The sequence below is a fragment of the Anoplopoma fimbria genome, chromosome 7 (assembly GCF_027596085.1).
Source record: "Anoplopoma fimbria isolate UVic2021 breed Golden Eagle Sablefish chromosome 7, Afim_UVic_2022, whole genome shotgun sequence".
NCBI lineage: Eukaryota > Metazoa > Chordata > Actinopteri > Perciformes > Anoplopomatidae > Anoplopoma > Anoplopoma fimbria.
The window spans coordinates 7,489,935-7,516,397 of NC_072455.1; the positions used below are offsets into that span (position 1 = coordinate 7,489,935).

The window sequence follows — 26,463 nt, forward strand, 5'->3', positions numbered from 1 at the left end:
CTGTTTTTCTCTTTCTTACCACCACACACGTTAATACAAACACATTCAAGTCAACACAGAGTAACAAAATGTTCTTTTCCAAAATAAGTACAATACATCAATGTATGACAATGTGTACACTCTGTAAATGGGGAAGCAACTTCAGAGTGATTCTGGAGTTTCAGGGTCACATCTGCCACCTTGAAGCATTTTGTTTTTAGTTTTCCATGAAGAGGGTGAAGATGGCTATCTAGTCATTTCATTTGCTGCTGTTTTTTTGTGTCTGTTTTGCGGGAAGGGAAAGGGGCCGTGCCTCTCTCTTTTCTAGTAGGGAGTGAAGCGACTGCACCCTCCTCTGTAAAGGCTAGCCTGCAACATCAAAGATGAAAAAGCTCCAATCAGTATTCAATGTAGAATCTTTGTAATATTAATATAAAAATGAACTTCTCTCTTTCCCCTAAAGAAACGTTCCTCCCTTTTCCCACTTGTCTTTTGTTTAATTGAGAAGATTTTTTGCACAAGGTAGTTGGTGAATTTGTGAAGTAGAAGAATGGGATCCAAGTTGTTTTTTGTTTGATACTTGATAGCATTCAGCCAATAAAACAAAAATGACCATAAATAAGTCACTGAATCACTAAAAGCTCCTTTCATCTTAGGCCAAAAAGTCTCAGTTTGTACCAGAAATGACCCAACACAGCTGAGGTAAGACGAACATGAGACAACCATCATTGCTATTCTGGCATCTAATGACACACCTGAAGCATTTAAAACACACGTCTTTAAGCTTTAATATCTCTGAAATGAAACATTGATTGTAAAAACCACCAGCGAGAGACACATACAAGCTAGGTGAGCTGAAAAAACAGTGCTGCTACTGGCATTAAGAACAGCACACACTAGACATTTTACAAGCTCTCCAGTGAATCCACGACCAAATAATAACAATACGCAACTGCTCCTTGAACCATCCTGGCTTGTCTCTTTAAGGTATACACAGCCGATAAACCAGGTCATTCAATAAAAAGGAATGAAAGCAAAGTTATTTAATTATTTCCTATACAATTTTTTCCTTATGATACAAATTCTGATACCTGAACTTGCATATCTGACGATACCGATCCGATACTAGTTTGTTAAAAACATGTTGCCCTTTGACTGGTGGGATTTTCCAGTGTAAAATATTGCACAATGTCTGACATTTTGCTAGCCCTGGCTAACATTACACTCTTTGCTAGCACCTGCTTTATTGGCACAGCACATGCCGTGTTCTACTCTCAAAGAGGGGAAAGAAGTGAGATGGCTCACTCATTAGCCACTTCCCTCATCCATTTCAGACGCAGCCATCTTTTTTTCCAGAGCTGATGGTGAAAGTAGCTAATGAGTGAGACATCTCGCTTCCTTCTAACCCCAGTTGAGAATTGCAAACATGTGTTGTTCCTGTGTAGTGTAACCTGATTTACCATATGATAATGTTATATCAGATTGGTGCATTGTCTCGCATACTCGCCTATACCTGATCATGGAACTCAGGCTGTGTCAGAGGCATCTACGATACCGTTACTGTTTTTCCAGACAAAGCCACAATGGTTTCCATATTCTCTTTCCCTCTGTGTAGTTGAATAGAGACTGAGGGAAAATTGTGTCTGTATCTCTCTCCATGTCCTCTGTTCAGACGAACCTAAAAGCCCGACAAGAATGCCAATATAACAATAATACAATTCTTTAAACCTCAGAAGAACTCCCAATGTCAACTTATAAAAAAATCCATCAACAATAAATAAATAAATAAATTCTTTCCACAATATTTGAGACTAGCATGGTTGTCGTCTTATCGTCTTTTTTATTTAACGCATTCTTCTATCTTGTCACAACCCGGCACCAACATTACCCAAAATGCAACTTGACTGCCGAGGTCGGTTGGAGATTCAGGTTTGTAATTCTAGTAGCAGATGATGTAGCCTAGGGCAGTGATGAGCAGCAGGCTACAGAGGTCTGGTGAGCTCTAAAATCCCCAGATTTCATTTTCAAACTTGTGGATGTTTATCAGTTCCCTCTAGAGCCACTAAAACTTTGTTTTTTTACATGTGCAGTAGTACTACCCAACTCCTCTGGTCAGACTGATGTGTAGGTCAGTGGATTTCCTATGTTAGTCCAGGATATATCATGCTTATGTCATATAAACTATTAAATAACTAAAAACTAAACTATTGTGTCAATAAGCTATAAAGGTATTGGTTGGGTAAGGTAACTGAAAGGCTTGAAAAAGAGTTGAGCTAAAGACCATGGTGAAGGTTAACTCAACAGGTGAGCATTATAATTGCAGCTCTGTGATGTGACATCAGACTCTGGTCTTCTGCACGAAAGTCTGACACGTTACATCCTCTCCACCAGCCGACCTCCACAGCCTTACTTTCCACCTAGATGCATAGAGGACACGCTACGTCCTGCACTGTCAATGCATGTTAGCATCGGGTGTACATTGTGATGTGCAGAATAGTCCAATGTGGACATAATTAGTTGAATACTTGGAGGCTCCACACAGACGTTAGCACTGTGTGAAAGTATCCACCTCATTCATACCAACAAGGCCCCCTTTATGGAAAAACACCTGGTACCTGTAGCGTCACACCTATTCCGAGACTTCGTAACCGAGTCCTGTCCGTGAATCCTGAACTACACGTCTGACAACAACATCATCCCACAAGAGGCGGCCAACCTAGTCCAAAACGTGGCATCCTGTATACATCCAAAACTTACAGGACCTGAAAGAAGCACTAATCAATCTTAATCAATATTTACTCTTTACGTAGAAAAATAGAAGAACCACAATAAAGAACCAATAATTCTGTGTTTATCAGTCACATCATTATTACCTTGACTTGAGAAGTTTGGTCAGGTTTGGGGATTAAGTTCAGAATGTGAAGCATGACACAGTTTAAGTTCATGATTTATGTCTATAATTGATTGAGAATAAGGAGTAAACATTGGTAAAGAGGGGTTCGGATATTGAAGAGTGGGGGAAAAGGGAGGAGTAATTTGAAGACGAGAGAAGAACGTGTAGCGTAATAAGGAGGAAAACAGAGGCCACTGTTTTAGTTAAGTAAATCAAGAGGAAAAAATGTTGTAATTAATGAAGGCTTTTAGCTAGCAGCTGCACTAGGGGAGGAATGGGGGCAGTTTGGGGGACACATGGGGGGGCGGTGGCGCTTTCGATCTCCGTCATCAGAAGCACGTCACCATCAACCCTCATCTCATCTCTCCAAGACGCTTCACCAGAGCAGCAGCTCCGGCTGCAGCAGGTTTGCTACCGAGAACTTTAATTCTCCTTCTCCTACTTTTCCTCCTTTTGTGCTCCATCTTTCTCTCCTACTTTTATCTCCCACGGCACGTCGAAGCATTTACTAGATGGTCGTTAATCTTTAGCAGAAGTCCCTACCCACACCCACGTAAGAAAACAAATTGTGCTCTCAGTTTCTCCCCCATCTTCTGGGGTGCTCTATTTCTTTCTTTGGAAAGATTTTTTTTCATCTTTGATGTTAGCTGCAAAGCTAGCTAAAAACAAACATTAACCATTCGACTCTCCCACCTGCTAAATTTGAGGAGACTGTTTTCAGTTGGGAGGAATTCCCAGTCTCGATTGGATTTCAAGCAAGAAGCTTTCAGCCAATGAAATTGGATGGGGAGTTTGAGAATAAGGCAATGTCCCTTTTTCATTTACTGGAGTGGCAAAGATTTACATCAAACATTAAAATGGGTCTCTCAAAGGGAAACACAACTCACAGGAACAACCAGTACAGGAGTAAAAATAGATTTGTTTCAAACATCTTCCTAGATTATTAACAAAGCCTGTCAGCAAATTATTCAATTGAGTTATTCATTTATTGATAGTAATTCATATTGTATAAATAATTGAGTGCACCTTTTCTGGTGTGGAATTGGTAAAAACCTGTAAAATAAACATCCATGTGTGCAGGTGTGTCATACAGTGTGGTATCAAAGACAAAAACAGCTTGAGGACGCTGCACCTGTTCATCATGATACCACATACAGTCAGTCAGCAGCTAAGAAACATGGAGCAGACTCACCATAGTGCCCACACTGTATGTGGCTGCAGGACCAATCGTATGGTGATATGGGTCTGCTGTTGCATAGACTCTGCCATAACTATAGAGGAGAAAACAGACACAAACAGTGTTTACTGTGACAACATAGTAGAAAAACCTTAAGTCTGACAGCTTCTCCCTGATGTTCACCAGACAGATGTAGTTAACACAATCTATACATTTATTGCAAACATCAGGGCTGCATTTATCAAGCATGGCGGTATCCCTCCAGCGAACTAGCTCTCAACCTTTTCCAGTTGCGACCCCCTGAATAATCAGGTTGGTGATCACGAACACATTGATTACTCATGAACTGTTTGCACCTCCATAGCCCCACATGTTGCGGTAGATGCACTGTATGCTGGCAATTGATTTAATACTTTTTGGTGTCTATACATTTGGGTATGTGACTACTGTAAGCCCCACAGCTAAGCAAGTGGGTGTTTTTGCTGTGAGATGGGAAAATGTGTGTGGCTTAATTAAGGGGTTATTGCGTGGGCGCTGTCCATGGTACTGAAACTGAGAGGATAAGATCAATAGACAGACAGATATACAGAACACATACGCCGCGGTTTCTTAGCCTGCTTGCTTGTTTGGGTAAAAAGAACTTTCAGCCCTATTTCTTAAAGTTTCCAATTGTGGCAATTCACAGATAGAAGGGAGATAACAGGGAAGAAAGAGGGGTAGAGAAAAATCATATAAATCAATAAAATCTATTCTGAGGAAAATGACATCACTGTAACAGGCAATGTAATGTAAAAAACCTCAGTCCAAAATGTTACTTTACTTTAAATGTTATTTTATTTTTTTGTCACAACCATCTGGTGACCCCCAGAAAAGATCTCGCGACCAGGTGGAGACTGCTGCAGGGTTTTTAGATCTCTCCTTACTCAGATAATGAACAACTTCTGCATCACCTTATATGACCAGGAAAAGGTAAACCAGCCATGTAGAAACGATATATGTTAAAAGAAAATTTGGGAATGACTGTGCTAGAGGACCCGGGGGCAGATGAGAGCTGTGGGCTTCTTTTGAGCCCCTGGTTGTCTCGCTGTCTTTGAATTGTGTTTGTGTGTATTTGTTACCTTTAAGAACCCTTCAGGTACACACATCAGCCACCAGTACAATACACATGGCAGCACTATTAGAACTTGCCCCAGAAACCATTCAGTATCTGTATGCTGGAACAGCACCCTCCCCCTGTGATGTGTGTCAACTAGATTGGGAATTTCATTTTCTTAAAAAGGATTATGAACCAAGGAAGCTTAACATCTAATTAAATAATAAAGGCTATAGATCCAAGCTGGTGTCGAGGATCATGCATCTACACCTAACTCCATGTGGTTATACAGTTCTGGGTACGGTTCTGGGTAGAGTGATAACATTCCAAACATTTTAAAAATGAGTTTTAATGCTTAATTTATTTATACAAGCTGATTGTTATTTTTAGTTTTCTATATTATATTTTCAGCTCTTCCCAGTGTGGACATATGCAATCCTATATTTATCTCCTGCTAACTCCTAAAAGTTAGCTTAGGTTAGGCTCAGCAGCTCAGTTTATGCCTATGAGGCAGTAGATTGATGTTCAAAATGACATTTTGACTTATGCCCGAAACATAAAACTATATGGATTCTTTGAAGCAGTACAAATCAAAAGGGAATTTAATCAGTTGGGAAATACTCTGTTAATTGTTTCCTCCTTCCCCAACTCCAACCACCAGACATAAACCTTGTGCATGTTGGCTTTGATGGAATAGGTCTGATAATGGATAGGGAGTGCCAACCAACCACAATGAGTATGCATGAGACACATAAGGTATTGGGTCGTCGATTTTAACTGGGGTCCGGAGGAGAGATCTATAATCATTTCCTCCTCTCACTCACGCTAAGAACAGGCCTATGGGATGAAAATGCAATCGATGTCTCGCTATAAATGTACGTTGTAAAGGTGAGAGTGTGTGATTGCAATGATTTGTTTTATGAGAAAAAGGGGACAAGTGTTTTATCTCCCAGATGATGGGGAGGGATTGCAATAAAAGTAACGTCAACCAGAGAAGGAAAAAAAGAGAGAGAAAGATAAGAAAATAAATGGGCAGAGTGATAATAGTAGATGGCTGAAGGGAGTAAGAAATTAGATTATGAATAAAGAGAAACATTAGAAAAATCATCTTTCATGGCGTGGAAACAGAGACGGACGGCATGTGTGGAAGAAAAGCAAATATAGGTTTGGAAAGGAAAAGCATATCTAGAAGCAGGAGGCTAAAAGAAAGAAGGAAATGATTTCTCTGATGGTGTCCAATACCTTCCCCCCTGCTATGCCAATCTTCTTTTTCTTCACCTCCTTCTCTCCTCCTCCACTCTATGTGCCCCCTGACTGCCATCTCCCCCTGCATCTCTCTGTCTCTGTCTCCTGGGGCTTATACTCCAGTCTTTTCACCAGCACTGGCTTGGAACTAATCCCCTCCCTCAACGCTCCTCTCCTCTCTCATTCCACCCCTCCATCCCTCTTTCTCTGATGCCACCAGACCGCTTTATTTATATTCCTCTCTCCCTGTCTTCTTTGTTTATTCTCCTCGAAGAGTAAAGGGAAGCCAACGTAGGTCTGGAGGGCAAAGATAAGAGGCTGCGGGGGTGCACCGCTATGTGTTAGACTATGTGTTACAGAGGGAGACCTAGGAAAAGGATGGTAGTGGAGTGTGCATGGGAGGAGGAAGGAAGGAAGGAAGGAAGGAAATTATGTTTTTCATCATTGATCAATCACTTTCATTGTTTTATTAGACTTCAATCTGACCCACAGATTTATGGAATCCTTTTTTCTTGTGAAATGGTGTGACATATGTTCCTAAATAATTGTAAATACATTTTCCTCAGCATTGATAGTAATCCAGTGATTGTTGTCTGTTTCCATAGTTACAGTGCTATTGCAGCATGACTCTTTATGGTATAGATAAAAACAGTAAAATAATACCATTTTGTTACACACAGTCCAGGTGCAATACACAGCAGATTGTACAGGTGAACCCCTAATGACGTGGTGTCTCCAGGGGTGTGGCTGTTAAAGGCTTCTGTCAGTGAGGGCTGACGGAAGATGGACGGGGGAATTTGATGGTCAATCCTGACTGCATTTGGCCTCTTCTTAGATGGTCTCAAGTGTAGACTGTGTGTGTGTGTGTGTGTGTGTGTGTGTGTGTGTGTGTGTGTGTGTGTGTGTGTGTGTGTGTGTGCACCCTCTAGAGATACAAAATAGCGGTGGGGTCTCTCTGTCCCCAGCCCATCCACTCTGTATAGAGCCCCTCTTATCACACAATGAATATAACTCCTCCATCACTCCCCAGCCTCTGCCCCATCTCCTCTCAACTCCGCCTCACCTCCACCTCACCGCCTGGGCTTCCCTTTAAATCAGGAGAGCCTCAAAAATAGAAAGAGAGGGACACAGTGTAAGAGTGGAGACGGTAAAGGGGGGTTATACTGCAGCCACAGAGTGAGGGCGAATAACGGTGAGAAAGAGGGAACATGTGAGAGGGGAAAAAGAAAGGGAACAAAATAAGTCTTGTGGAGAGAGACGTGCCCCCTCACCCACTCCGCTCCTCTCTGCTGTGTTCATAATCCTCCGGAGCACAGCGCTCGCTCCATGCCTCTGATAAATCTTACATTATCGGAGGCCTACAGGCTCCTGCTGTGCTGTTTCTTATCGGCCCTGACATGCTCAATCTCCCTAAGATTAGCTCCCCAAGCACCGTCACACACACACACACACACACACACACACACACACACACACACACACACACACACACACACACACACACCACACACACACACACACACACCTACTGTAGACAGCAGTGGAAGCGGATGCACACAACACGCACACAAACACCCATGTTTTCTATAAACACATATCACTTTTGAGCTGGAGCAATCACTAGCAGACTGCAGAGGACAGTTGCACAGGGAGGAGAGCAGCAGCTCTGGGCAGGAAGGGGACCGGGCCGCGGAGGTTCAGGGATCAGAGTTGAGGGGGGTGACAGGCAGCTCCAAGGCGAACTACAATTGAAAGATGGAGTGGATCAAACTGCTCTCTCCTGCCTCACATATGCTGCCTCAGAGCCCCGTGGCAGGATGTTAAATCGTCTTTAGTTCTGCTCATCATCTGTCCAGGTGAGCCTCCGTGGAGTTGGTCAGGCTGCATACAGCGTGACCACATCTACTCCTGTGGCCTGCATCACAAGGCAACATGAACGTCTTATCTCAAGTTGTTCCAGCATCACAGAACTGGCTCACCGTTAATGGGGATACATCACCATGGTAACCTCTGCTTGGGTAACCAGGTCAAGTTCACAGGATCAGATCAAAACTTGTCTACTTGACAACTACTGAACAATAAGATCGCTGGACAAATTCAGTCATCATTGAGGATCCCAACATCGACATAGTACTGAGTTTACAATAAAGAGCATTAGATACATTTTTATAGATCACAAACATTTTTCTTTTTTTATATCAATATGTCCATGCTGGGTTTAAAACAGGACTCCTAACATATACACAGCACTCCATTACATGGCGATTACAGTTACATATTAATTGTTTAAATGTGACCATGGAAAATAATACTTAGACTAAGCACACTCTTTTAGAGCCTTTCTGTTATTCCTACTGTTAAAGAACTTTTCACACCTGAGGCGTGAAGAATAAACAACAGGAAAATGGAAAAAAACTCGCCTAATAGATGGAGTGTTGTTGAAGTATTTGTGACAAAACCTCATTGCCCCTGCTGTGCTACTTGTCCACTTATCTAAATCTGTGGACAAACTGGGGTTTCAAATATATTGAGCATTCAGTAGATTATAACTAAAGATTTAAATTATTTAATAAATAACTATTATTACTTATATTAAGAAAGAAGCTACGTTTCTTTCAGGTGAGCCACCATCTATCAAAACGTCTGTTTTTTAGTCAGGTACAGGATATAAAATGATGATGATTATCTACAATGCAGTGTAAACAGAGTGCCTTAAAGTGACACTCAGAAGGAAGAAGGCTGCCAACATACCTGTCACTGTAAGCAGCTGCAGCAGTACCAGCTGGCTGGGCATATCTGTACGCTGCATACCCTCCCTGAGGAGAGACAGAGGGACTCAATACCACCTCAAACCAACATCCAGGTACAGTACAACAACTGACTTTAGGTGAATTTTGAATCAAATAGTGAAGAGACATTCTTTTCTCGACTCATCATAGTGAAAGACTTCCTGAGGAAAAAATCTAAATATATATAAACGGATTTTGACTTACATATATTTCTGCTCCATAAAAGCCATCCTGGTACACCACACTGTTGATAGAAGAGGTCACACATTAGACATTTATTTTCAGCACTGAAGTAAACTGATGGTATTATGGGGTTTTGGTTGAGGATCTCTTGTAGTAACTACAAGGAGCTTTCGTTTTGTGTTGGTTTTGGCGGTCCCTGTGGACAAAAGCGGTAGTGTTTCCTATCACCAGATTCCTTTAAGTAAACCTCTAATTGTACTGTATCAGGTTCTGACAATCTGCCCCTCTCAGTTCTGTTTCTGGTTCCTCTGTGCCTCCCTTCCCTCCAGCTGGCCCGGCAATACCACCTTGGTGTTGGTGTTGGTGTTGACTCCCAGCAGAGCAGCGAGGAGAAGTTCTGCTCCTGGCCAGAGGAGGAGGATCTGCTGCTGGGCGCTGAGCTCTGCTCCTCCTGGAGCTTTGACTGTAGGTCAAATCCTGCAGTGAAGCCAGATCAGTGTGTCCACTGTGTGCAGATCGCTGCTAGAGGCCCTGCTGCTGTCTGAGCTGACGATGCTAATGTCTGATTTTATGCTGAATCCGACCCGGTGGCAGCAATGATATCATTAAGATGGTGTTGTTTATTTATACAGATCATATAAAGACATCACTATTACAATGAGACTGTTTTATAACCAGTCAAAAGTTCCTCGCTGTAACTTTAACTAACTAAAGAAGTACAATATGAATGTTCTGTCTGTTCTGACATTATGTCACTTCTGCTAAAAGGCAATGTGATTGTGCTTAAAGGTGATTCAGTTTGGGTCTAGGATCCTTGATGAAGTCTGCCATCGAGGACATCGATGGCAGACTTCATCAGGGACAAGTGGGGGCAGCAGACACATGTGCATCCTGTGTGAGCTGCAACTTTCAGATTACAAAAGAGTGTCCAACACATGTGCACACAAACTCAAGATGGCCATTTTATACAAGTGCAACATCTGTGGCACAACTATTTGCAAGTTGATGGTGACATTATTTAACCTCCTGCAGCAAGACCCACTAGATCTGTTTTCCTTTTCTCTTGTAATTGTGCTTCATTCCCAGAGAGAAAGAAGTAGGTCATGGGGTAGAACAATGAAGAATTTATCTTCGCTGTTGGTTTGAATTATTCAGAAGTAAAGCTAGCAGTTATTTCAAGTTCTCGAGATAGAGAGGTCCACCCAAAGCATTTGTAACTAAGCACAAAAGCTAGCTCTTTTCTGGGGGGAAAGCTGTACTCTTCAGTATGCAAATTACTTCCCGGTTGGTTAAAAAATGTAGAAACAAGTGTCTCGATGCACTGTGCAGACAAATGACCTCCGCTTGCATAATTTTTCCCTGGTTCTTCAAACAGTCTTTCAGCATTGAGAAGTTATGTGATGCACACTGCCCTGTTTTGTATACTTGCTACAACACTTGTTGCTACTTCACATAATATTTTGAAGCATAAAAGCCCTGGGTCGTGTTTGTAGCTCATGCATGATGCAGAGGCCTTTTTAAAGGAGCATTGACAGAACTTGAAATTTCGGTGTTGCGCGATTGTCCAAGTGGACGCCTGTGTTGACATGAGCAGGCAATGACATTTACTTTAAGAGGGACGTTGAAGTGACAGTAATGCAGAAACCATGCATTTTTCATAACATTCACAAGTCATAGTCAGCTGTTACCAGACAGTTCACTTCAAGCGCTACATGTTTCTCAGTTTGAAGCTACTTACATCCAAACCGAGCAGAACAATCTATTTCCTTTCATTGTCGATGCTTTCATTTGTTGTTTTTCTGAATAAAACATTACAAGTAGTTTCAGTTTTAAACTATGAACTGTTAAATAAAAAAATGACAAATTCAGTAGTTCCACGTGGTCAAACGGCACCATTCATCCGTTATTTTTCTCTCAGCCTCCTTTCTCTTCTTCTAATTTTTTTCCTCTCAACCCTAACACACTCTCTCAGACATCTATTCTCTCTCTCTCTCTCTCTCTCTCTCTCTCCATGTCTCCCCCTTCACTTTCACTAGGTCTCTTGCTCTCTCTGGAGCGGGCCTATTGAAGTGTGCAGTGCAGGTCTTAGTAGTCCATTCACAGCCGAATAAAGAATGACACATAAGAAAAAAGAGAGACAAATTCGGCCATTCTGGAATCAAAGAGCAATTTTCCGCTCTATTAGAAGGCAGCCTTTTTGTTTTCCACTCGCCATTCTTCTGCTACTGCATGTGTGTAAGTGTGAGTATGTATTTATTTGTGTGTGTGTGCGTGCCTGTGCATGTTAGATTCTGTGTCTGAGTAACGCTGTGTAGTCCATTTGTGCAGTAGCATGTTTGCATGTTTTTCTCTTGAAGACGTGTCATAAAGTGTTTATCTGATTACCTGTGTTTCACTTGAATGTGTGTGTGTGTGTGTGTGTGTGTGTGTGTGTGTGTGTGTGTGTGTGTGTGTGTGTGTGTGTGTGTGTGTGTGTTTGTGTGTGTGTGCGTGTCTGTGAGCAGGCACTCACGCTCCATATGCAGGGATAGGTGGAGGAGGAGGTGCAGCACGGAATGTGTTGTAGACTGCGCGACCCCTCCCTCTTAAATGGGCCCCTCTGTAGGCCACAGCTGCTCCTGTACTGGGGTAAGGAAACCCTGTGACTGAGAGAGAGAGATACATCCAGAGAGATAGAGAGAGAGATACATCCAGAGAGATAGAGAGAGAGAGAGAGAGAGAGAGAGAGAGAGAGAGAGGAGGTCAGAGCGCAATAAGGTACAACACTACGGGGAGAATTCACAAACATTTCGTTTCAAATCAATTCAATGCATCCTCTGTTCTGGGACCCTCTCGTCGGAAAGAAGAAAAGCCCCTTTAATCATTTGCAACGGCTCTCTGCACCGTCTCATGACCCTTTCAGACACAACGTTGTTTGAGCTGCACATCACAGCGTGCATCCCACCGGTACACAAAGGCTTTTATGCTCAATGCGGCCTGGCAAACTAAATGGACTGCTAAGATGCAAGAAGACTACTAGTGTAAATGGCTAAACTCCACCGACCAACCACCTCTCTGCCAAGAAGTCATTGTAACTGACTTTAAAAACTCAAATGTCGTATTCATGGACTACTTAACCGCCTCTATACAAGCCCTGTAAAGACAGAAGTCAAGTTCACTTCCGGAGCCTTTGCACTCAACGCGCAAACTGTGATGATGTCGTTTTCCTCACCCCAGTGGGTTACCAGTTCTTAAAGCATGGTAATACCAGTAATGCAGGATTTGTTGAGTGTTTAGTGAAATTGTCCCAGACCACAATTGAATTATTTCGCTCGCTGAGGTTATCTGTTATGTGGAAGAAAAGTAAACATAGGCGAAAAACACCAGGAAAGTGTTATTTTAAGCAGCATGGATCCCAAGACAGATCCAGACTACACTATTACATTAAACCGGATGTATGTGGTTTACATTTATACCTTTACATTTAATATGCAGTCGCAAAATCAAATATTGATTTGTCTGGAAAATTGCTGATTGCTTCACACATCACGTACTCTCTCATTCTTTTGCTTTAGAACAGGCAACACATTTCCACATGTGCTTTGAAGATTTTTTTTTACATAGCATGGTGAATAAATACAGCAGCTCACAGGGTACTTTACATCAAACATACAGACATGGACGACAATTTTGACATTACGAGAAATAATAAAAATGTGAGATTTTCTATGCTGATTAGGACAAAAGCAATGCGTCTTAATCCTGCTCTCTATTAAAGACTTGATCACATGTTCAACAAAAGCACATTCTAAAGTGCTGACTTCTGACAGGACAGAGCAAAATATCCAAATTAATGGACGGAACAAGAGGTGGTGTTCCTGTGAGGGAGAGAGGTGAGCTGGCAGGGACAGGAAAGAGGAACAGAGTCCTGATGGAGTTGGGCTCAGTGTTTGGCAGCAGGGACACAAAGCAGATGGCCTGTATTGTTCGGAGAGGCAGATTCAGCCTAAGGCCATCCTTCATCACTCACACACACCACACACACACACACACAAGGGTCACCCCTACAGGCACAGGGTGGCATGGTGATGCGAGCTGGTTTAGCTGAAGGTCCCTGTTCAACCTTCAGTCAACAGGGGAGCAAGGCCTTCACACACACCGACACACACATGCTCACACTCGCGCACACACAGACCTTCATTTACACACATAGACAGCATGGCCTGGCATTCATGCACTCCAGGGCTGATCTCTAATTATCCACAGTGGTCTGTGTATATGGGCAGTTCAACCTCCTCTAAAATGGAACAGCACAGATTAGCTCTCTGGATTCTGGGCGTACGTGTCTTTTGTAATGTGCAGCAAAAGAAGAAAAACATGCAAATTACAGTAATACCACACATGCATGATTTTAAAAACGCTGGGGCGACAATTTTTAATTCTGCTTATTCAGAGAACTCAACTATATTGCCTTTGAAATAAGTGAAATTTAGAATTTGAAATGTAGAATATTATTTTTTGGGCAACTTGCCAAGACTTTATTGATCAGGTATGTGAGCCACATCCACATTATCTACTTTACACCAAGTTTGAAATTCTAAAACAACTCTTTGTAAATAACTATACAAAGTTGTCTCCATTAGATACATCATTCAAAACTAAAAGCCTGTGTGTGTTGTTGCTACACTGCTACTGAAATACCTACACTCAATTATCAGTCGCCTGCACCCAGAATGCACCTGTGAGAACACCTGTAACCAATTAGATCCCTTAGAAATCAGAGCTTGATCACTCAACAGGATTCGGGTTTGCTCTTTGGTGTGAACAACAATGTAGAGAGAGTATGAGGACTGTAATTAAAATATTCTGTATTTAGTTAACAGTACAATACCTTAACTATGTTCATGTCATCTTCAGTTAAAATCAATGTGTCTGATACAGTTATTGGTATATGAGTATTCAGAATAAGCACATTGAATTTTTTATCATATTTTATATTTACGTCACGCTATAAATTAAAATGATAATAGTTTTATATAGTCAGCGCATCAGAGTGCTGTTCTTATTTGGAAGTAGATGTTTATTTAGTTTTTATGAGTAAAGCTGCGATGCAAGAAATACATTTTTTAGAGTTTAAATAAGGTTTTAATAAGGTGTTTGCTGTAACTAGTGATGAACAATATTTTATATTTATGCAAATGTTCTTGTTTTTGAGATCTGACAAGGAGGGCCCTAGTTTCAGAAATTATATTAGCTATTTTGCCTTAAAGTACAAATGTTGAATTTAAATAAAATATTTTTTATATAGTATTTTATTTCAATTTAATTAACCTAATTATTATAGAGGGGTGTGCTTGTTGCCCTAAGTCATGTTTCTGAGTCCAGAGTCTCCACCATTGATTCTGGATTGACTTGCCATTTTGTGCTAACAATACTGCCTTGTTACAAGTATGGTCATTGTGAAGTTAGAGACTATGGAAGAGAAAGGACAACAGAACAGAAGCACTTTTGTCCTACATAAAACTAGGGCGATGGGAAGTAAAGCTGTTCGGTAGGGGATCAGTCAGTCTTTTTCTATCTCTTTCAGTGTTTATCTACCTATCTCAGTCTTAATCTAATTCTCACACCTATTATTAACTGACGAACAGTGGATAATTCTTACCTCTATGACATTTGCCACACTAAACAGACTTCTTCAGACATTCACAACTCCAGACAAAAGCTGTTACTTGTATTCTGCATTAGTTGTTAAAATCATGTTACAACTTTTACATCAGTTATCACACATTTCAAGACTCACATACTACTGTTGATATTCTAACATGGACACAGATACATTGTTGACATCATCCCTGCATTCCCATGCTGAGTCACATTTCAATATTCTTTCTTCTTCAAGATAAATATACTGAAATACATGCTGTCCACTCCTGGTGTTCCGAAGGGTGTATTTTAAACTATAGCTGTGTATGATTGTGATTTTATTTCCATGCAGCTCTAGAGGCTATAACTGGTATCAAGCTTTTACTAACACAGTGCTAAAAACCCCAGAGGGAATGCTTGATATTGATTTCAATGTTATTTTAGAGACCGAGGTGAAGAAGTGAGAGAAGCAGATAATGGAAAGTCTTCTGTATGGAGACATGAACTCCTTTCAAAATAAAATGGCTTGATATTAGTATTCCGTTGCAATTATGCAAAATGTAACTGCTCCTGTTCACAGTGAAGGTGTATAATCCATCACGGTGATGGATTACTAAATTAGAAGTCCTCAGAGTTGTTTCCTGTGCTGTTTGAAACTAAATTACGTGAATGAATGCCCAAACTTGTTTTGTAAAAGAGATTAAACAATATTTTAATGTGGTGCCTATAACATGATCTGATCTTTAGGTTGGGATGGGTCATACAAACACAGCACTTTCACTTTGCCTCCCGTTTGAAACAAGTCAATGTTGACTTAATTTAATTACGTCTGTAGCTTGAATAATGTGATGAACGTACTTTACTTAAGCCAAACCCTAAAGTTTTTTGCTTGCAGAGTAGTTTTGTTGCCATTTTGTTAAGTTTTAATTCCAAGTTTTATGTGTTTAAAACAGCGATCATAACCTGAGGAAAATATATTTCCCTTCAAACAGAAGAATGCAGTTTAGTTGTATAGGGACGTCATTTTGTAGGAGACCAAGTTGAACATTGAGATGATGTGTTTAAAGCATTGACTGTATAAAAGAAGCTGACGTAGTCATGGTGACGTCACTTATTGGTTGGCTGACTGCAGTTTTGACAACCAGAGGAGTCGCCCCCTGCCGGTCAGTAGATAATGCAAGTTTTTAACACCCTTCCACATTGGCTTCACTCTTCGGAACCGGAGGTTGCCTCCTGGTTTGAAGTCTAACTGGGTATTTAATACAGCTATTTACAATCTGCTAACATTCGTTGTCTGCCAGTACTCTTGACTGATACCTAGCTAGCTGCTACTGCACAGCAAAATCATTTTACTTAGAAAGACTCAAAAGTAGCAAAGCACCTTGCTCATAGACACGTATGTATAAGTGCATTATAAATAAAATTTATTATTATTATTATTATTATTATTATTATTATTATTATTATTAATAGACAATGTATATGAGGACAGTTTGAACCCTCTCCACTGATGACCTGTGGGCTGTAAGCTCAAACAGATGCCAGACCTCTGAGAGGTATCTGTTATGGATGACTACACCTACTGTCTGCAGCAGCAGAGAACAACACTACATGCTCCACTGTAAGTGCTCAGGGACAGAAACAGTCTGTCTCTCTCTCCCCCCCCCCAATCCATCTGTCTCTCTCTCTCTGTCGGGTGATGGAGATCCTCTGCCCTCTTCTGTGTCTGCCTCTTCCTACTCTAACTACTCACACAGCATTAATATGCCACACAGCCAGCAAGCAGTCCATTGGTGATATATCCTGAGCAAAAGATAATTTTCCCCAAGTTGCCCCCACCTCACTTTCTTAATATCAGACATCCATATATTCATTTCCTTTGTGTGTGCGTGTGTGTGTGTGTGTGTGTGTGTGTGTGTGTGTGTGTGTGTGTGTGTGTTTGTGTTTGTGCCAGCAGTTGGCTGCTTGTGTGCATATGCATATGAGTGAGCATGAAGACTTGTGTATGTGCATGTTGTTGGTGGTGTGACGTATATGAGTGCGATCTGATGATGAGCTATGGCTTGTGCATGCTACAGCAGTGCTGTAATAACCCATGAATCATGGCAGGGCCTCCTGACAGCCAGCAGGCCCATAAAACAAACAAACAACAACATCCGCTTATACACACATGCATGAAATACTACACGGGCCCCACACGCACACACATGCACGTCTTGTCTGTTAATGCAGCGTATGAGAATAAGTTGTGATGTGAGCTGGGGTCACTAACGATTAGATCATAAGTAAGTAAATTAAATTGTGTTTTTTAGAAAAACGACTAATACGAGTGATTTAGTAATATGTGATGTGATGTGATGTGTGTATGTGTGGGGTGAGGGGGCACACCACTGTGTTTATTGCGTCAGCCCTCAATACCAGGACAGTGACAGAACACAAGGCTTCATCATTGTGCATCTAGCTAATTGGTCTTTAAATCAACCCTCTAAAAATTGAGAGATTGAGAGGTTGAGAGATATTTGAATGAATCACATTTGTTTGCAGTAAGCACATACACTTAAATCTGACAATGATCACATCAGCTGGAGTGGCAGAATGAGTGGCAATAAAAGTTGAGGAACTTCAGAAATGGATGCAGAGCCTGTAGAAAGGCAGCCCTTAATGTCGATGAGGGAAGCGAATTTAAAAGCAATTTTACAGGAATAGTTCTCCATAAAGATCACACTCATCCAGAGTTGAAGGGATTTCAAATGACGCATCTGATTCATTTGGATGGGACAAGGCTCTAACATTCTGAAGTATTCAAGCAAAAATCTTTGTTTTTTTTTTATGTAACAATATAAACTTTAACTGCATCCAGAATCCGCCGCTTTTATAATATTCATATTTAAACTAGGGCTGAACTGATCAATGGGGGCAACATTGATCTTTTGTTCAAAACATATCGGTATCTCATTTCATGGATACAGTTTACATTTCCATCATAGCATTTACAGAATTTCAAAAATGCTACTGTGACTAGTGTCTATGGGAAGACAGATTCCATTCAAGTATCAATACATTTATCAAAGCGGTAACATTTCTTTCTACAATCAACACTTGAAATGATGAAGGCACTTGCAAATGACAAGGTAGTACAAAATGTAAACCATACTTTGGTGTTTCATTTTTTACCTCTTTACTTAAGATTTCATTAAACGTTTTTTCTTTTCCTTTTTCCTTTTTGTTGGATGGAGCAGCCTGGTCAGCGGTCTTGGCGTCTGAGATCAACGCACATAAATAACCGGCTTTCAACTAACTCCAGTGCAAACACACTCGAGTCATGATTACTGGCTCAGAACAACTGGCGTAGTACAAACACAGGACTTTAATCCCGGAGGCAGCTGTCTGTGTCACAGGCAAAAAGTAAACATTGACATTTTGTCATATCACTCGCTAGTCTCATAAGTCTGTTAACTCATGTCAACCACACTGTGTTCCTAAACCTAAATAAGTGGATTTGTTACCTAAACATAACTTCCTGTGAATAAGGAAAAAATATATTTTTTGAATATACACTATGCATGTAACAACAATATAATGAAACGCCAATCATAAAGAAAAGCAAGGCTAGATGGGTTGTTTGCTATTAAGACACCAGTTTCAAAAGGCAGGGTATAGAGCTGACAGTGATCTCGGCCGGCCTTGGACCAATGACGGTGTGCCGATATGACAAAGCCCAGAGTTGATCTGATGTCGCCTTTCCAACTTGCAAATTCTCCCGCATATGTTAAAAAGGCCCGAGCCGCTTGCCTTGTTACTTCCCTGCCTGCATTTTGCATTTTAATCTTATTTGTTGTGTTCTAGGGAGAGCTGCTCCACCAAGCCCTGCACACGCACACGCACACACACACACACACACACACACACACACACACACACACACACACACCACCCCCACACATACACATACATTTGTCCTGCTTTGCATATACTCAGTCTAGGACACAGTCAATCAATCAGTATTACATTTTCCTCATTGTCCTTCATGCCCACGCAGTCTATTTTACTCACACACACATGCACACACGTATACTCACGCACACACACACAAACACACGCACACCGTATGCCCGCCCACATGCACACACGCACGCACGCACGCACGCACGCACACACACACGACATGGTATGCAACTCTGATGCGAATGGAGACCAGACTTCCTCTAATGTGTTTTGATCACAGTTTGCATAAAAGCCTAGGCCTATATGAGGTGTGTGTGCATCACAGAAAGAGAAAGAGGTGTGTGTGTGTGTGTGTGTGTGTGTGTGTGTGTGTGTGTGTGTGTGTGTGTGTGTGTGTGTGTGTGTGTGTGTGTGTGTGTGTGCGTGTGCGTGTAGATGTTTGGTTGTCTTGTGCTCGAACACTTATTTACCTGACAGGCCTTTATTAAAGGAAGACCCGTAGTAGAGATAGGCCTTTTTTTCTGATTTCCCATGTTGTCATTAATTGATTGTATGTTAATGGTAGGGTTTCTTGTTTTATGTAGTGAGAGAGTAACCAAATCCTCAACCCTGACAGTTAGTCCCTTCAGGCCTCCCTCCCAAGCCACTCCCCCAAAATAATAAATATGAACGTAAACAACAAACTCACAGCTGTTAAGGTAGCAGCTTGTGTATAGGCAGAGTGGGATCAGGTAGACATGTCAACAGCGACTGAAGCATGAGAAAACATTTGACTCAAAGAGTCAACAGAAACAACAATCTTTCACAGTAGCCTACCACAGTATTGTGCTTTACAGGCCCACTGTCCACTTTGCTAACGTAATCCAGGCACATTTTACATTTTCAAACATGATATTTTGTATTACACTTTTCTTATAATTTTCTTAAATCAGCTGACAGGGAAATCAGGTTATGGCAGGAGACCGTAGAATGTGTTGGCATGCACCGTAGTTAACTGGTTACTGTAAATCACATCTACATGCAGCAGGTAGCACAATTCTAACACTCTGACCTCATTTTGACATGCTGAAGCAAGGGTTGGTAATCTTCTTCAAAACATTCTTCATTTTTGTTGAAATTCTCTTTACATCCCGACAGCAATCATTGAATTTAAATAAACCGACTCCGCGTACTGAAAAGATAAAAATCTGTGGCTGTAGCAGTACTGTGATAAGCCTGTCCAAACATAACATTCAGCCCCAATAAAGTGATTGGATGCCCTGCCTGCCTGCCTACCTGCCTACCTACCCTATCATCTATTCACATGTTTGATCACCGATATCAATACAAGACAACATCGACCTCCTCTGGCCATACTAATTAAGAAGAGAACAAGCAGAAAGTAAAGTGATTTAGAATAAACAGTGACAAAGTCCATCTGCAGTGGCCGTTGGGGACAAACAAACACAGGACTATGACCCAGTAGAGCACTGTTTGTGTCCCGTTTGAAACCAAATCTCTACATGCTGACTTGTCTTACCATATATATGTTCATCTAAATGAACTGGTAATTATTTAAACATCATAACACAAACTACGACCTTTTCCTAAAACTAACCAAGTATTTTTGTTGGCTAAACTTAAGTTGTTGCGTCTAAATCAACAGCATTAAGTCTCACTTTCACTTTCACAATATGGTTGGTACAGTTTGACCCATCTGAAACATTAGAATGGCAGTGATAGCCTCTGAGAACGTTCATTTTACCTGCTCATGACAATCAAAATAGGTAATTTGAAAGCTTTGTCTTTTATTTAAGAATCTATAGGATCCGTTTGTGTTGAAGTCTGAGACCGTAGCCATGTGCAACTTTGAGTGTCTGCTTGTTCTGGTGCATAGCTTCAGCGTGAATGCACCAGACACACTGTACATCTATGGTTACCTTCTTGCATGTGAGTGTGTGAGCATGGGCGTGTATTCATATGGGGGTCATCCGTCATTCTTCTGAATGGGATTTGCGCACAATAAACCTGTAGCCGAGCCCGGCAATGGAGATGGAGTGCACTGTCAGCTGGCCAGGATTTATGGAGGCCGATTCAGCTGATGGGTGCTGGGAAAGCCGTCTGATAAAGGGTGATTAATCGCCCTTACATCCCCCTTTACATCCTGCTCTACTCCCTCCCCAAACTAGATTAAATGCACTCATAATTATTCCAGAAGAAATCCCAAGCCCACGCACTTTCACTTACAGGTGGGAATTTTTCATTTTTCATATGAAAGAGTGGAGGGAGAGAGAATTAGGAAAGCCTGGTGGAATGCAGGAAGGCATGCAGGGTGGAGGCGTGGATATTATCTGCACTGGGAATCGTATGCGTGAATGAATGCCGGTAGACATGAGCCGCACAAAGGATTCATTCAAGGAGAAGAAGGTATGGACAAATAGAAAAATGTAGAAAGCAGACACGATACAGGCAGGGTTGCTTTTCCTTTCCAAAGCAAGTATGATCAAGTAACTTTGGGTGAGGGACGTGATGCCATGCAAACTGTGCTCTGACTCAGGAAGTAGAGCGGGTCGTCCACTTATCAGAAGGTTTGTGGCTCAATCCCAGGCAAGGGCAAGATACGGAACAAATAATTCACACACCAATGTGAGAGTGAATGCTTTGTGTGGTCGCTAAAAGACTTGAAAAGTCCCCTTACAATATGCCATGACAACATAAATTCAGCACCCTTCTCCTTCTGGAATGCGATAGATAGTAAATGTCACTTAACAGAGCTTGTCTAAAAGCCTGTGTGTATAGTGAGAAGATCTGCCTTTAAATTAGAAACCTGCAAACATCAGAAGCAGAAGAAAATGGTAAACAAACAGCTATCGTCTCACTATTGCTCAGCTAGTGCTTTCTCCTGGTAAGTGTAACTAAGAAGGTCACAATTGAAGGTGGTTAAAATATTGTTTTTATCTTCAGTGTCAATATAAAGTAGCAGATGTGTGAGAGAGCAGAATAAAATGTCCCATAAGTGGTAGTTGTTTGCTTAGCTTGTTGGATGTATGCTGCTGTCCATGGTGCTGATCATGCTAATGTCACTGTGTAGCTGTTCTAGTGACTTTGTTTTGCAACCCACTTAACCCTCATTTGTGTATGAACTGTCAGGTTTGATAGTGACTTCACCACTTAAGCATACTTATTTATAAACAATAAGCCGTACTATCGAGTTTATAATGAATTTCCTATCAGGCATCGACTATCATAGCCATGCACGGCAAACCTCTGTGACTTTCCTGGCCCAATGTTTTTAATGGCGGCGGTGGTGCACATAAATAAGATGCTAATTTATAATATGTATATTTAAACATATCTCATGCTCATGGACTTATGGCCCCGGCAAGCATTAAGGTGCCACTGACTGTTGAAGAAGTTTAGGTTTAGGAGGATATTAATTAATTAATGTAGTTAGTTAGACTAGTGTTGGACTAGCTAGTGGGACACGGCCAGTAGTGTTAAAAATGAATATGCTGTCGGAGCTATTTTTGTTTTGTTTGCACCTTATAAGACATTCCATATAAATACTGATCTTAACATAAACCTTCATCACACACACACAAACACACACGCACCTACACACAAACACACACGCACCTACACGCACACACACACACACACACACACACACACACACACACACACACACACACACACACACACACACACACACACACACACACACACACACACACACACACACACACACAGGATAGACCCACAGGCAGCGGAGCATGGTAAACTGTGATAGAGGGTGTGGAGGTCGTCTGAGGTGGCTGTTTGGTTGGATGGATGGAGGGATAGATGGTGGGATTGAGGCAGAAGCAGGGGAAGAGGGAAGGAGAAATAAAAGAGATGGATGGCCTCTCTCTGTCAGGGTGGTTATTTAGAGGAGAGCTGTAAAGCTGTCTGGGAACGAACAGATTTCAGACTAATGAGCAGAAAGTAGAGCGGTTAAGGGGAGCGGGCGGTCTCAGCACTTCTACCAAATGAAACCAAGCTGCCACTTCAAACTGCACACACATAACATGTAAATGTGTAGTCTCTGTCTTTCATACAACACACGGAGGGAAGACAAAGTGGAGCAAATAAAGATGAAAAAAGAACACAGAGCAGTATAAATAAGGATTCTACATTTCAGTATTTGTTCTGCCATGCATTTTTCTTTACAGAGCTGTGTGATTCTTTACCTGCATAAAATTCAGGGCCATATACCGCTCCAACCACTGGATTCAGCTTCCAGCCTGCACAGGAGACACACAAACACACGCACATACACCAGGGTGAATGTTAGCATTGCCGCATGAACTTGTTTCTGTCCAAAATAAACCGTTCCAAAATAAACCCCTTTCTACAGAATCCCTATCTTATTATTTTTTCCCTTTTAGTATACAAGCTATGACAATATTAGTCTTTACTGCTGCATGCGTCCATCCAACTGAGCATCACACTTTATGTCTTCAACATGTCACATCACTTGTTATATCATTGTCTTTCCATATAATATTTAACATTTAGGAGACTATTGACTTTCCGGTTCACCAGTGTGCAGTCGGTTTGCATTAAAACAAAAATCAAACATCAAATGTAACGTCATATGTCTGACATGGAGCCAGCTGGTTGTTTAGCAGTTAGTCGCCTCACCATTGGTTGGTTTGTTGCTCACTGACAATGACAATAGAGGGAGTGCAGCACTTTTACAATGCAAATCTTGACTGTAACTGTATTTACAGGACAAGTTTACATTATTCCACAGGTCCATATGTATTTATATGACCATATTTCCAGTTCACATCCCACCATATTTACCTTTAACATTTAAATATGATATATTGATATTAATAACTTAATATGTTCTCTTCCTTTATCTGATATATGTATATTTACTGATGATCTGGCAACTGACTAAGTTGCAACTGAAACAATATTATGACAATGATAAGAAATCCTCTTGTATCTTTAAATATTGAAATATTGTGTCATCTTGTTTTCCTTATTTTAAATATTTGGAACTGGGGATTCTTCTTCTTCTTCTTCTTCTTCTCCTCCTCCTCCTCCTCCTCTTCTTCTTGTTATTATTATGATTACCTCACACACTCATAAATGTGCAGTCATAGGAAATGGTTCTTGTGTACTGTTCTTCTTGTCTATTTTTATTCAGTCATATTTTTGTGTTTGGCAACAGTCAGCACAACCAACGCTGAGCCGAATAAAGCAGATTGACCAGAATTGGAAGAGAGAGAGAGAGAGAGAGAGAGACGAGTTGGGAGGGGATATGTGTATCGGTGTGTGTGTGTGTGTGTGGCCTGACAGCAGTTACGAACAGAAAACTCTTCAGGGCTCATTCTCTCTTTCTCTGCACACTCAAAAAGGGTGGAGGTATGTGTCCGTCTGTTTGTGTGTGGATGTGGTAGAGAGATGCTGACCCCCCCTTTGCAGCTTCTGCTCTCTCCCTCCTGCACTCTTTCATTCCATCCACATGCCTGATGCTCTATAAGAGAGATGGAGGATAGAATAGAAACACACCCTGAAGGCCTTCTCTCCCTCTTTACCAGTGGCTCCTGGTTATTTTATTGGCTCTATTCATTTAGACATACCAAATCCCCCCCTCCATGTCCATTCGTCCTCTTCCCTGCTGCCCATTTCCTTTTATCCCTGCCAAGTAAGAACAGATTTAACTTTGCTATTTGCATGATATTTCAAACCAAATCGACTGCGTCTTTGGCAAATATTGATTCCATTATTCAAATGTAAACAACTCTTTTTGTATGAAGGCAGAATCTGCTGCCTGACTTCCGTTTGTAGTTTTTGGTTTATTTTCCATTCAAAGTCCAAGTTCAACGGGTAAAATTGGATCATAATCATGTACTCCTTTTACGCGACCATGCGATCTTTTGCTCTGTAACATAGCCAGGTCTGATACTGGCACTGGAATGAGATGATGGGCAAGAAAACTGGAGAGTGGGGGAAACAGAAGGAGAAGAAGGAGAAGAAAAGGAAGGCAGCTATCAGAAGGGATGGAACAAAGCTGTAATCTTACCGTTTGTATAAGGGTTTGCCACCTTTTTGTTGGTCATTACTCTGGCTGTTGCATTGTTGACCTGGCAGCAGACAGATAGAGGTTAGTGTGAGAGTAGATACACAGAAACACACACACACACACAAACAAGGAAAAATAACGTGCATATTGTGGATTATCCGAATCACAACCACTTTCCATGCCATGCTGCTATTTCATCTTTTTCAGCAAGTGAGGTGACATGCAATGAGTCATAGGTCTGATGTTGGAACACAAAACGCTGACAAGTTACAAAATATTTCAATTGAATGTCTTGAAAAATGATGTCCAGTTTTGTAGTGTAATTTCTATCCAAAAAGTGTCATGAATCCTGTCTACTCTGATACACACACAGCTGGACTTCACTGCACACTGCTGGATATCCCCTAACTGTCTAAGCATTGTGCTGCACACCACAGTGAGCCACATCTGGCTGATTTGCAGGTGAAAAGATATCTGGGCTCGAGGTGGAAACTTGGATACTTGTGAGTGCTGTGTCTCCTGGATCTGGCTTACTATGATGGAAAACATCTTCACAAAAGTTGGACATACAGCTTTTATTATTTATTAAACATTTCACAATAAGAGCTCACAGCTCTTTTTTTTTACCACACCTCCTTGCAGGTTGATCTGCATGCATCTTTGCATCATATAAATGCCTTTAATCTTGACTAAACTGAATATAATATATATATATATATATATATATATATATATATATATATATATATATATATATATATTGCAACAGCAAATATGTTTGGAGTAAATATTATGCCATCATGATTTACATATTTTTTTACTTAATGAAGAAACAATTCAACATATTTGCCAAGTCTTGTTTTCCAACATTGTTCGCTCTGGAAATACCATATCACTCAAATTTGGTCAAAAAGTCCCCACATGTTAACATGATCTCTCATTAACCAAAATCAAAGTTTTGTGCACACACCATCCACACGGTCTGCAACAAAATAACTCTTTTGGGAACCAGGCTGTGTTAACATTAATTCCTTAATGTTAACAGGAAAACATAGTAGTGGAAGTATATAAACATAATTTCTAAGAGATGTGAAAAGTTAGGTAAATCCAGTAAAACATATTATGATTTGAAACATCCTAAAGGTTCTTCTATGAGATGAACCCTGTTAAGTTAAAATGGAAACAGGAAAAAAGAATGAGCAGACAGATGGAAAGATCACTTTCCATGTGAGAGGATGGTGGCATAAAGTTCAAAACTAGCTGCTAAGGTTTGAGGGCTCACTGGCAGATCACTGATCACCATTTGGAAAGGCCTTATTTTTAATAAGTGGGTTTCTAACTCAAATCCAAACCACTGTGACCCCATGCACATGCCACATACGCAGACACACATGACACAATCCATTATGAGCTAAGTAGAATCCACCATTTGTGTAATAAAAACAAAATAATGCAACACACTAACACACTGAATAGGTC

At 41.0% G+C, this 26,463-nt stretch overlaps 1 protein-coding gene across 2 annotated transcripts in view; it reads right to left on the bottom strand.

Annotated features, from left to right (window-relative positions):
* Nucleotides 1-303: 303 nt before the first annotated feature.
* LOC129093216 (RNA binding protein fox-1 homolog 3-like) overlaps nucleotides 304-26,463 on the bottom strand; it is a 58,913-nt gene continuing 32,753 nt past the window's right edge. For both annotated transcript variants that reach the window (XM_054601151.1, XM_054601150.1), the window contains exons 5-11: nucleotides 24,985-25,045; nucleotides 23,135-23,188; nucleotides 11,872-12,004; nucleotides 9,381-9,420; nucleotides 9,139-9,203; nucleotides 4,065-4,143; nucleotides 304-348 (exon numbers count right to left, since the gene is read on the bottom strand). In XM_054601151.1, the coding sequence (XP_054457126.1) occupies nucleotides 304-348; nucleotides 4,065-4,143; nucleotides 9,139-9,203; nucleotides 9,381-9,420; nucleotides 11,872-12,004; nucleotides 23,135-23,188; nucleotides 24,985-25,045 (477 nt within the window). The remainder of the gene's footprint in view (nucleotides 349-4,064; nucleotides 4,144-9,138; nucleotides 9,204-9,380; nucleotides 9,421-11,871; nucleotides 12,005-23,134; nucleotides 23,189-24,984; nucleotides 25,046-26,463) is intronic.